Below are 13,681 nucleotides of genomic sequence, written 5' to 3' on the forward strand. Positions count from 1 at the left end.
GCACGAAATGGGCAAAACAAATTCGAGGAAAAATCATCTTAAATGCTTCTTCTGCTGCAGAATTTGAGTCTGTTCTTTTAAATGTTAATTTTTTCTTTTTCTTCTAGCTGCAACAATTCAATAAACTTTAAAATGTCAACAGCTGGGCGACAAAAAAGCGCAAATGGTTATCGAAGCCCACGAAATGTTTGACTAAGTTTTGCTTCCGCTTGGCTTAGGGCTCTCAAGTGTCCACTTGATGAATTAAGCGGGAAATTTGCAAAACTTTATTACTTTGGACGTTTTGAAAAATGATCGAAAGCTGAGGAAACCGAAACTGCAACGGCGGCAACAGCTGCCAAGGCAATGACAGCGAAACAAAAGTTGCCCAATTGATGTCAAGTTATTGTTGAACGAATCAAAAGGGAATATTCAACACAACTTGCACTTGGCGCTATTATATAAAATTCGCCCCATCACATTGCTCTAATTACATTTTAAGTCGAAATCTTTTCGTAATCGCAGCTACCACAAATGCACTTCATTTCGAGAGCGGCTCAAAGAAATTTCAATGTGGCCGGGAGTGTGGGAGAGGACGGGGAACAATCAGTTGGCCCCGATTGTCGGCGGGTATTATGTTGTTAAGACGGTTTTGACAGTCTGTTCGCCTCCACGTGAAGAAGTGCGTTCGGGCCTCACACACATGTCTGCAGCTCAAGTGTCACGGAAATCAAAAGCCAAAAGTAACCACAAGATGTTCAATTGCTGATCATAGCGGACCATGGCAGCAGGTGTGAGCGGTGGTGGCAGAGGTACCAGTTTATTTGACGTTAGCTAGAGTAACCGGTGAACGGCTCCAAACAAAAAAACAAGGGCATAATGTACACAACTTGTTCATTTATTAACATCTATCCAATAATATCCCACATTTTTTAACAGATAGAAAGAATTAAAAACTTTTTTAAAAGGCGTTTGGGAAGTTTTTATTTTTTTGGTAATAAAAATATAGTAATGGTTTGTTATCTGCAAGATAATTTATGTTACAGATAATAAAGTTTAAAACATGGAGCATAATAAACAAGAAAGTAAACTCACTTCGGCAAGCCGAAGATTCCATACCCTTGCAGGTCGTTCCCATGGGAGCATTGTTTGTATAGAGCTTTTCGATTTTCAGAAAACTAAAAAATAATTACAGAAGTATTAAGATAATGTTTCGCTTCAATTTTCTGCCGTTTGTGTTTACCGAATACGAAATATAGGGTACTTGTATTATTCTGACATTAAATTTCAGATCCTCCCTATGGCTGCTGTATGATAAAGTAGTCCGATTTTTATTACATTTTTGTCGAGATTCTGAAATATTAAAATAATGATATTCCCAAGTAGAAGGTAATATGTCAAAAAACACCAAAGTTATAATGGTTTACGTTTTTTAAAAAATATGTTTATGATTATTCCTATGGGAGCTATAGGATATAGTTTTTCCGATTCGGCTTATTTTGACTTAAATACTATATGCAATAAAAATAAAACTTTTGGATAGGTTTCACTCCGAAAGCTTTAAAATTGAGAGACTAGTTTGCGGACATGACTTGTCTTGTGATGCTGTTCAAGAATATACCTTATGGGGTCAAAAACGATTCCAAACTTCTGACTAAAATCATTATACTCTCTGCAAGGGTATACAAATAAAATTGCATTGTTTTGTACAGATACAACATTTTTGGAACAAATATTACCTATTTGATTTAATAGTACTCAATAATAAAGCCTTATTTCGTTAAGTGTGGTTGGATTTTGAATTTTTTAATTTTAGGGGAGATTGCAACCCACTCATTAAATACATTTTCTTGGCTATACGACAACAAATACTTGTAACCCTTGTTTATATACATCGACTTCCCTTTAAAATAATTAAAGCATCTTACGGTCCCAGGAACCAAGACTTGCCATCACTGGCGGTGAGACGAGCTCTTTGAAAGTGTAGCTATTTTCGGTCGGTGGCTTCCCACAAAAATTTCAATATCTAATTTTAATACCGCACGCACGCACACATCATCACCTCGCAAGTGGTCACTACAATGTGAAGAAACTCTGAAATCAGACATCGAAAATAGATTGCTTTAATTGTTATTTAATCTCGCCCCGTACGGAGCAGTGTGATACATTCAAGGTTAATTGGTTATGGGATTTGATGCCTGACGGAAGGAAGGAAGGAGGAAGTGGGGCAGGGCCCAAAGCCCTTGTCACGTCTGCGAGCCTTGTGCAATGGCCAATGGATAAGTTTTGGGACTGCGACTCCTTGGCATGAGCCTCACGTCATAGATTGCATTTTGGCAGAGGTGCTGCGGGAAATTGGGACGCCACATGAACACGTTTGTGCAGCTTGTGCAATTTTCCCCAGGCAGCCGCGTCACGTACTTCTCACCAAACTTATTCTATGTTCTGCTGCTTTCCCGAAAGGCGAACAGCAACACAAAACCCAAGGCTTGGAAACACACAGAAAGGGCGACTGTATCTTGGCAAACCGAAACCTATCATCTGACATTCCCAGTGACATTTTCCTCCCGTCTCGATTTCAACTGCAGCGCCCGAGGGCCCAGACTTCATAAAAGCTAAATATCAAATTTGGCCGAGTATTTAATGGCCAGGTATTTAATGAAGTCATTCGGGGCGTTGCAGGCTCTCCAACTCGCTGTTATACATCCGCCCCAGCGAGCTGGCTTCATCATCGGCTAACCCATTCATTTATCATCTGGTTGCCCACCATCGTAACGATCGTGCCTCGGCGATGATCTGCAGCGTTTTTCACCACCTCAGACTTGGCCGAAACGGAGAGCGAGCGCCGTTCTCTTCGGGCCATTCTGAGAGCCCAGAGCTCGAGAGGCAGATGATCTAGAAGTTAGGCGCTAGACTTGCCTCAATTGTTCAAACCGCTTTTTCGTTACTTTTAGGTGCAGTTGGCAACGCGAACGCCGCTGCCTCCGTCGCCGGCGCAGCCAGCGTCGCTGCCAGCGTCTCGAGCGTTTATTATAAAAAGCAAGCGCATCTCCATTGTCTAACCTAATTCAAAACGTTCGTGTACTTCGTGCGGTTGTCTAGGAGAATCGAACAAACCGATCCTAAAATCTCCTCTGCAGAGGTCCACAGTCGAGAAATCCTCCCTCGAACAAAAGCCATTCCCGCCCAGTGAAAGTAAGAGTCAAAGTTTCAAATAAAACCAGTGCCTAAAGGACTGCCAATTAAACAATGTGCAATAATGTAAAACCCAGCAAACACTTGGTCAGATTGCTAAACTGCATTCATATATAAATAAATATAAAGCCGAGCTCTGTTCTTAATTCCCAACTCTAATGCATTTAATTCAATTTCAACTTCAGCCAGCGGCGTTGTGGATACAATATTTTTTGCCATCGCCTGCACATAAAATCGAAACCCAACTTACAATATGATGTCCTTCAAGTCGTTCGTCTTGCTGGTAAGTATTCATGCATAAACAAGACAAGGCCACCTATTTTTAAGGGAAAAAGCTAAGCCTACATAAATCAGTTGGCCAAACAAATCATATGAGATTTGGCAGGCAAGTCTCTGGCTAACGCAAAACTATGTGCGGAGCCCAGAAGTTAAGCTCGCTATATGTCAAATTTGTTTATCGTTGGCACGGAAAACGGATCCTGGTCACTCAGTGTCCTTTTTCGGCAACAATGTCGTTTTTCTGATGCGGCTCTCGGGGAACTTTAAATGGGATTTGCCAGGGAAACTGAAGGGAACTACCCATCAACTGGTAGTTTCGAGTGCCTGGCAAACAATTCGGTTTTCCTTTTTTGTAACACTTGCCGTCAATGGCAACGAAAACGATTGCATAACTTGGCACACGGCTGCCACAGAGACTCTCATCATCATCACCATAATCCCAAGCCTAATCCAAAGTCAAGTCTCGTAGGGGCAGAGAAACCCCGTCGAATCGAACAAATTGCAAATAATCAAAGACACTTAGGTGCTCCACTCCGCTCCGGTTAATATATGTACTCCTCTGTGGGGATGCGAATACGATATTTGGCAACATCTGTGCGTGCCGAGTGCCACGTAAAATACGCCCCAAATCCAGGCAATATTCTATGATTGTTCCCAACTAAACACTTGACAAGGGGGGCTAAAAGGTTGGCGGGCGGGGTACACATATTGGTAATATTTTTCCCTTTCCCAGTTAGGCATCGTTTGAGTGAGTCCCCATCTGAACGAAATTGCAAACCTTTTTTCTAGCTTGAAGTTTTTCGGTTAAGCGTTTCAATGCTCGCGCTAAGTCTTTTAGAACTCTGCGAATATCGCAGAACTACAGATTGAATACATTTCCAAGAGTAATAACAAATCTAGCCCGCAATCAACAGCACACTTACAAAGTCCAAAATACTTTCACTTGTCCGCCTTTGTTAAAGCATTTTGAACCGCGTTTTGGGACGACGCCCTTAAGCAGGCAACAAAACGAAAACCACGGTTTCCCTGGTCTGTTTTTTGTAACTGGGGCGTGTTAAACTGTTGGTGCGACACTTGGATGCAGTGCAGGTCCAGACATAAGACCACAGTGTCTGGAATCCATCCAAAGTCCCTCGGCACAGGGGAAAAAGTACAGTGGGCAAAATAATACTTGACTATATCTGAGGAGCAATAAGGCTTCAAAGCTTGGTACTAAAAGTATGCATTGCAGGTAAATGAGCAATACTGAAATAGAAAAGTGATTGTTTTGGGTGCCGACTCGGAATTCATATCCATTTTTGGCTGCTTTCTCCCAGTGTACTTCCCCAGCTCTGTGCGTCTGGTCTGCCAAGCAGATAACTGCCAAAAGGTAGAGCAGACGGTAGAAAGAAATAGAGTTTGAGAGCAGAGAGTAGAACTCCAGCCAGACGCGTGTAATTTGCCGCTTGTAACTTTTTGACTTTTCACCAGCGATTCCGTTCCCCCAAAGCCTTTTTTGCCATTTTGTTTTGGCCTGGCCCAGGCCAAAAGCAGCAGACGAGGATCCGGAAGGGAAATAAAATAAAAACCGGGAGCCAGCTCACGCCCACCAAAGGCAGACACTCGATAGACAAATGGCCGCTGGCCAGTCGAGTGCACGGGCTTTTGAGAACATCATGGCGAGCATGTTTTACATGTTAATTTCAGCAGTCCCCGCTGGCCGGAAGACCCTCTACATACTCGCAGTCCACCCACACCGTCACCCAGGGACTCCAACTGCTGCTGCATATTAATGCCCATGATCCCAGCTGCTCATTTTCGCACGCGAAAACTGCAGAGTGGCAACGAAGAATCCGAGAAACGATTGGCGGCGATAGGAGCCATCGACTGCAATTCAGGCACGCTTTTGAATTTCAAATGACAAGCCTAAAATATTCACAGTTTGATATTTGAGTACGTTGCTGATGAGCTGGCAAGCCGAAAGTAGGAGCTGCATTCCGCAAATGCTGAATTGTTGTAATTTGGCCACGGCGAATCGGGAATTGCAAACGCAGGCGGGTCAATGCTGCCCCCGGCTCTGATTAGAGCCGCCTGATTATGGCCAATATCTCGCATGTCTGGCCAAAACCCTTTCATTGGCTCTTTGCGTCGCTTCGCTCGACTGCTGACGACTGGAGTGTAAGCAATTGCCCAATGACTGATGGATAAGCAAAGGGTACATCGGCAGGATACTTACCTTTTCTCACTGCCCTGGTGAAACCTAAAAATGAATTCGGAATTTTCCCTCATTATTGTCTGGAAAGTTTAAGTCGTTAGATCATTTTGAATGATTTATAGGTGGGAACATCCAACCACGAGGGTACCAAACATCTGATCGAAAGATATTTCTGCACAAGAAACATAGAAGTTACTCAGGGATCATAAATATTTACTTATGTTACCTATGAAAAGCGTATCCCCCCTTCGTTATTTAAGTTCAGCTCCCCTCTTGCATTACAAATTCAATTTTAATTGAAATAATTTGGCAGATTTGCGAGATTTCGCTTGATGCCACTTGGCATTGCCTCAAAGCCGATCTGTGCCTTGGTAATTGAGCCCGGGGGTCGTCGACGGGGGCTCAGACCCATTCTTCTGCCTTGGATGTATGCAATTCTGCGGCTTCACCGATATTTGCTGCATCTTTGTGCGGTTTTTATTGTCTTTGGCAATGGCTTGAGTGCCGGGGGAAAAATACAGCCGAAGAAAACCCAAATAGCAAAAAATTAATGACGCTTGAGCAAGCGGCAAGTGCAGCAGCCCGATAGCCAGATACATTCAAGGGAGGGCTTTGCAGGGAAATGGTAACCAGCCAACCATCTGCGCCTTTGTGTGTATGTGTGGTAATCTAATTAAATCGAAATTTCAGCTGATTACAAAAGCCCAGCCTCCGCCTCCGCCTCCAAATCCGCTAATTGCCCAACCAAAGGCAAAGAGTCCAACGCGGCGTATGCGCAATGTGGTTAAGAGGCGCTTCTCCCCGGCTCCCCTTGGCGAGGAATTTTTAATTGCACTCTCTGGCTGCAAGTGTTATTCGGTCGGCGTTTTTGCGGGTCCACAACAGCTGGCAATTGGAAAATTGGTTCACTGGGGTTTTAGCCGAAATTTTAACATTTAAATGGCTGAGAAGTAATTTCCACTCAAAGATAAAAATAGCTTTGCGCACTCTTCTGAACAAGAAACCATTTCGGTTGTTGCGGCTGCTTCAGACCAATTGTCGAAATTGAAATTCCCAATTATATTTAGAAGAGAGTTTATTAAAGAAAAAACTTAATCAATTGTCAAGTTGTAGCAAAAAGAACAAAAACAAGAAGATTTAAACAGGTTATGTTAGGTTCAATTATATGAATTTGTTTTTATATTTTACATTCAAGAAACAACCTAAGGTCTTTATAAATATATCTCAAAATAATGCCCCTTTAGCTGTTAATCAGTTTTTATGAGACGATCTCCTCCAAAAAGCTCCCACATAGTTTTTATACCATTTTAAGTAATTGTGGATGTAGCTCTACAGCTTGCAAATTCATACTTGGCCATAAACAACTACTTGAAGTATTCGATCGTAACATATAATTTATACGATTTTTTTCTCGCCCGTTTTAGGCTGTTTGAAAGGTTAATATCTTTATGCTCTAGCTGGCGGCTTGGCCGTGTTGATGTGGGTGTGTTATTGAACTCGGGTTAAATAGGGTTAATGTGGTGTATGAGGGGGATCCACTAAGTTACGATCTGCCAATGGGCAGGGGACCTGGGACCAAAGAAATTGACTGATCAAAGTCGAATCCCCAAGGAGCGCAAGTCGTGAGACAAACTGGCTGACCTCTGATCTTTGGCATTGTCCTTGTGGCCGCCGGGCACGTGACTCTTTGGCAAACAGCTGGGAACATTGGGCAAATTGCACAAGGAGAGGGAAAGATCTTATTGAAATCGACTGGCAAGTTGCAACAAAAGACTCAAGCGGCGAACTGCAATAAAAGTCAGTTCCCATTGCAAGCTCTCTTCTCCCGCCGCCTGCCATTCACTTGGCCCATTAACTTTTATTTCGCCAAATTTGCATTTCAATGCCCCAAACTGGGGGAGAGCAGCAGAAAAAGAGGCTAAGACCCGCACAGCAACATGCAACATGCAACAGAGCACCGGAGCGATGCAGATGTAGATGGCGATGAAAAGGTCAACCAAATGTTTGTTGTTCTACTGAACGAGTCGCGACGCGGAGTCGTGTCGTGTGTTGCAAGTGCATGTTAATCTAACATCTATGTAGGGGACTTTTTTCGGTTGTTACTCTGGTAATTGCTGGGAAGCAGCTGCGGCGAGCTACGGGAAAAATGTGCAAAATTCCATAAATTAAGACAACATGGCATCCATAAGTAGGAAGCCCGGCCGAACCTCATCGACCAAGTGTGGGCGTTGCAGAATGCTGCTGGTGTCTAAGGTGCCGCCGCTCCAAAATGACGCAACTGATGTAAGATCCATAGCTTCCATTCCCGATGATGACGTCTTAATCACAGGCCCAGAAACTAAGCAAACAAAATGCCATGGTCCGATTCGAACAACTGAGATCTCAAACGCTTATAAGCGCTTAAACTCTTCCCAGACAGGGGCCAATTAAGTTAATTAAAATAAATGCAACGGCAGCATCTCCGTCCGTCCAGATATTTGTGAAGACATCTCGGCGTAAACATTTTTATTGCCCGCCATAAACTTCTTAGCTTGGCCAATCTGATGCGGCGATCCGATGCGATCGGCTTAAACATATTAAATGCTAACCGCCCATAAATCAACTTAGCTCCAGACAGTCGAGTTTGCCATTTAAGCCGCATTCAAAAGGCAATTGTCATAAATAAATACATCTAAGCGGATCGCTGTAATTCGGCATCCGACTCCGTAACTGGGTCGTGATCTAATGTGAGCGGGGAGTCCGACAAATGTGAAGATTTGCACAGCCATTACTTATTTATGGTATGCAAAACTCAGCCAGAGGCGGGATGACCTATTAGCTCTACAGGAAAGCACATCTACATCTTCCTTAAGTTTTAATTTACTCGGCGAATCTGTTGAACATGCCGCTAACCTCCAGTTAATATGAACAATATTTGTTTTATGTTCTGGGTGGCCCTCAACTTGAGTGACCAGTGGGCGGACCCAACATTCTGTCTAGAACTGAAGAACATGCTCATACTCCAACAAAGTTGAACATATTGTTACTTTTGACGGACTTCCGCACAGACTTCTATACCCAGTGATTAATTATGGAAGTGCTCGGGCAAAACTTGTTGATTTAATAAAACAAATTCAATTATTCGCAAAGAGCTCGTTCGTGTAATTAACAACTCAGCCCGGCCAACGGCAGCAGCCATGTAGCATAATAGCTGTTTAACAGTAAGCCGGACAAAGCACACAATTGTTAATTTATTGGATTGCGCACGATTAATGATGCTTCAATGCGAGCCGGCTCGTGCCTTTTGGAGTGGGGAAGCCTGCGTGCGATGAGCACCAAAGTGCGGGCACTTGGCTAAAGCAATCTTGGTCACAGACTGCTGTTTTGGTAGCACCACTGGGGCAAGATCAATGCCTGTTGCTCCACCGAGTCAAGGTGCTGCTGGGCACCAACCATGGCAAATGGGAAGCCAGCAAGCCATGGCAACCCAAGGAAAACCTTCGATATAATTAACATTTCTCAACAATGAGAACAGAACTTGAACCATATAAAAGATGCGGTTGCTATAGAAAACTACTATATACTATGAAGGGTAAACGAAGGCATTTTAACCGCCACCAGAAATTATTTTGCAGAGCTTATAATTTAAATAACTAAAAAACTAAATCCAAGGTTCTTGTATTTTTGTTCCCGACTCTGCCAAAGTAAAAGAGCATGTTTCATTCGTCGAAAAACAAAAGGTAATTTCCTTATGGACCATATTCGAATGTAGAAAAACATTGTGTTCTTTTACTTTTAGCCATATAATGGGCTTACTATATGTTTCTATATATGTTTTCTATAAATATTTAAGCTCCGAGGATTTCAAACCATTTAGGTTTTTAAATCCAATACTTTGAGATTAAGCCGATTACTTTATATAGTTAAGCCCAACGTGGCCATCTTAAATATCCAGCAGATTCGTTGCCGGCTTGTCTCAATCTTTCAGCCAAACTGTTGCCTCGACTACTCTTCTGCGAACTTTGCCTGAATCTCTTGTTGCAACTTGGCAGTCTGCACTTTTTGGCAACTCCGTCTCCTCTTGCCCATTAAATTTCGGCTGTCGTCGAGCTGCCGCAATTTATTTTGCGGTTCCTTTGCCTTTTATTTAATTAACACGAAAATTATTTGCCGTTATTTTATTGAAGTCAACTAAACTCCTCTTCGTTTTGTGTATCTGCTTGCCCGGCCAGAGATAATTGCATTTGTTTTACATGGAAAATTGCAGTTGACATGCTTATTGGCCAGGTTTTTTGTCTGTTTCCGTTTCGCGTTTTGTACTTGAAGATCTTGAAGGTTAGGACCACCCAGCACGGTAATTGCGGAAACTTTAGTGGAGCTAATTAATTTAAGTTTAAGCTCACTTGATGGGGGAGCAAAATGTATTAAACGCCGGCGGTAATTGCCTGATATACAGCATTAAACATAAGGAAAATGTAGTGTATAGGAGGGGTTTCATTAAAAATTAGATTTATGAACATTATCGTATTTTAACCAGAGATTGGCAAGGTAAAAGTTAATACAAATTTAATAATGAAAAGCAGGAGGAGGAAACTTTATATACGAAGCGCGAGAAAAATTATTATTTTTTATATGTGTTAGCCATAAATGTATAAGCAACACGTAGTAACTGGAAATGAAACGGAAACTGGAAAATTTTAGTAATTTATACAGCATAAAGTAAAAGTAATGCATAACAGTGTTATATTTGGTTAAACGAGAATCGATTGATTGTAGATGAACAATTGAATAACAAAGCGTTAAACGACAAGGTGAACTGGAATCACTTTAACTATAATATTAATACATAAAAAATTCTGAAAAGAGGTACGAGAACAAATAATAAAACGTATTTGTATTTTCGTGAAAACAGATTCTCCAGCAAGATTATAGATTCCAGTGAGTTTATCCATGGGAAAGCCTCGTGCGAAGCGGAATCCCGCTTTCCTTGACCAAATAGTCTCCCATGTGGCTGAAGTTACACGTTCGGCCAACACGTCGTATGTGCAATTAAGCAATATGCACACACACCTAATCAGCAAACAATGTGAAGCAGTTCCCACCTGGGATGCTAATGATAATAATGATCAATGCCCCAGCAAAGCCGCACATAATATATATTCTGTGAGTAATTTAGTGCCTGAGCAGCGCTTCCGCAATCCGTTGCAGCATGTAAATTGAAAAGTTGGCAGAAAAACCAGACATTAGATGACAGGCAGAAGCCCGCGGCTTGGCTCGGCCAAGTGGTTATGGCAACTAGTTGACCGGCGGCTGTCAGCTGCCTGATGGATGGCTGCAATCTGCAATGTGGCTGCGTTGACGAGCTGCCGTCACCAGCAACCACCAGCCACCAGCCACCATGTGCATGTGTCAATTAGCCGTGTTTAAAGAGCGGAATCGGCGGCAGATCGCCACTAACCTCCGCCATTTGTTGCCCTTTTGCGGGCGATGAGCAAACGCCTTTCGGGCACGTTCTAAATAAATTGCCGCCGCTTCGGCTTTGGCTCCGTTCCGGCTCCGGCTTGGATAGAGATGCACCTGCTCTAAGGCTGAATGTCAAACGCGATCTTATCGCCGCTTCTACATCCATTTGCAACCGTTCACTTTTCAGTTCGCCCTCTTAATTTAACCTTTAAGTCACTGATATAATGTCGCACAAGGTGTCCGGCTTTTTGCACCGCGAAAAATAAAAATATATAAAATATATTGATATATTGGTATATAAGTAATTTTAGGGATCACACTTGGGGAATCACAGCATTACGCACCGTAATATATTCTCCAGGAACAATACATTTAGGAATCTTGCTAAACTAATTACTCCCCCATTCATTTTTAAACTTTTTTAAGGGGAGTATACGTGCATACTTAAAAAAAAGTAAAATTAAAAAATTATCATCATAAAATGGATTGCGGTGTACATCATAGGGCACTATTCGGCTTTAAAAATTACTGCGTCTGATAGGTGATACAATTACCGTGGATATTAGGAAGCCCTTATTTCATATAATTCTTTTTTATTTTCAAATTTAAGGAATTCAAAATAATTCACAATATTAACTTTATAGATCTCTATAAATAGTCATTGGAGGAAAGGCCAATTTTAAAGTTAGCTTAATCCAAGTGCAGTATATCCTTCTTAATAAACTCAATTTTGTTCAATGTTTATTGCAGAGCTTATCCCTCGCTGCCATCACCGCCTATGCCTACGCCCAAATCGCCCCTGGCTCCAACGCATACCTCCCGCCCACCAAGAACGGCTACGACTACTCGGAACCCAAGACCCCATTCGTGAGTACCGCTCCAATCCGAATTATCTGGCCATGTGGCTATGGGGCTATCTGGCCATGTGGCCTGGCCAACCGCCTCAAATTGAATCCCAGTCAACGGACTAATTACGGCCATCATTCTGGGAGCAGTTGCAGGCACAGGCGGGCAGCCAACTCCAGTCTGGAGCCGAGATTTGTCGCCGCATTTATCACCCAGAGTGCTGTGGCTCAACTCAATAAATGCTGCACGTCATGCTGCTGAATGTCGGCCGAAAATGATGGCACCATTTCGAATCGGTGAAGGGCTTTGGCTTTGGCAGTTGAAAATGACTGGAAGTTAACCTTTTGAGATCCGTTAACTGCGCGGCAGATCGTTGCGAAAATAGCAGGTGAACTTCCATGGCTCGAAGTTCGCCCAATCAAGTTTCCTTAGCTAGAGTTTTAGAGTTATAAACTATAACTTTTAATTTAGTCCGACAGCCATATTCAAAGGCGACGAGTAAGGCGCTAGACATTATTCTCTAGTAATGTTTAATGTTTTGAGCTACTGCAGCTTGGCCCCATTTTTTTATGTTTCCTCGAATCATTTTTATAGTTTTCCATTTGCTAAAGTGTCTGTAAATCCGCAGAAGCCCAGCCAACCTGGCAGACCAGCAGCGCCCGGACCTCGGCCACCAGCTCCACCCGGCACTCCCCGCAACATTCCTGGCCAACCAGGCGATGTGAGTATATCATAATTATCATCTACCAAAATCGTCAGACATTAAAAAAATCAAAGCTCGCTTGGTAATGCCCCATTGTAATGGATTTTTCAAAGATCAATTTTTATTTCAATGGAACGATCAAAGTTCGCGCATAGCTATCAGCAACAAGTGTCAGATCAAAGATTAGTTTGGAATGGCAAAGAAACAAATTAAGTTACTATGGTTTCAGAAACCTTTATGTTCTAACTGTCTACGTTTCAAACTTTTTAAATAGGTTGTGCCTGTAAATATATAATCGAAAATAAATAACAAAGCCATGAGAAGAATTCAACAGCAATTCAATTAATGATAATGTTATTTGACTTAAAAACACTTTTACTGTCCCATTAAATAATATAACTATCGGTTAATGAAAATGTCGATGTAATTTATGATTAAATGATACTTTAAATATTTTTTTACAAATATAATGATTGCGACTCTGAAGTATAGTTATCTTACACATTGATATTTATATTTGTTAATCTTCATTGAACTTAGGACCATGTCCACGTGCCCGGTATGCCGTATGACTTCGAGTACGCCGTTCAGGATCCGGAGACCGCCAACGACTACGCGCACAAGGCGTCCAGCGACGGCGACGTGGTGACCGGCGAGTACCGCGTCCAGATGCCCGACGGACGGACCCAGATCGTCCGCTACACCGCCGACTGGAAGACGGGCTACCACGCGGACGTGACCTACGAGGGCGAGGCCACGTTCCCGCAGGGTCCCCAGCCGGGAGCACGTGGTGGCGGCGGCGGTGGTGCCGGTGGGTACAAGTACTAGGCGTGGGTGGTGCTTTGACTGGGTCAGCTGGGGTCACATATCTTGCGAAACGTGTAAGCCTTACGATATACCAATAAAAAGTATTGATAAACTAAAGCGACCGCTGGCTTTTGATTTTTGAACTACGGCGTATTCCTGAAAGCATTACGATATTCAGGATTGCTAAAGCTCTGACCTTCGTCCTTTCTGCGTCAAAAAAAATCGAACCTTTCAAG

At 42.7% G+C, this 13,681-nt stretch overlaps 1 protein-coding gene across 1 annotated transcript; it reads left to right on the forward strand.

The window, feature by feature from the left end:
• Positions 1-3,046: 3,046 nt before the first annotated feature.
• On the forward strand, positions 3,047-13,562 carry LOC119559400 (pro-resilin). The gene is made up of 5 exons (XM_037872464.1): positions 3,047-3,174; positions 3,360-3,457; positions 11,840-11,956; positions 12,564-12,656; positions 13,179-13,562. The coding sequence occupies exons 2-5, from the start codon at positions 3,428-3,430 to the stop codon at positions 13,464-13,466; spliced, it is 528 nt and encodes a 175-aa protein (XP_037728392.1). The 5' UTR covers positions 3,047-3,174; positions 3,360-3,427; the 3' UTR covers positions 13,467-13,562.
• Positions 13,563-13,681: the final 119 nt, after the last annotated feature.

This window comes from Drosophila subpulchrella, unplaced genomic scaffold, assembly GCF_014743375.2.
Source record: "Drosophila subpulchrella strain 33 F10 #4 breed RU33 unplaced genomic scaffold, RU_Dsub_v1.1 Primary Assembly Seq24, whole genome shotgun sequence".
In the NCBI taxonomy this organism is placed as follows: Eukaryota; Metazoa; Arthropoda; class Insecta; order Diptera; family Drosophilidae; genus Drosophila; species Drosophila subpulchrella.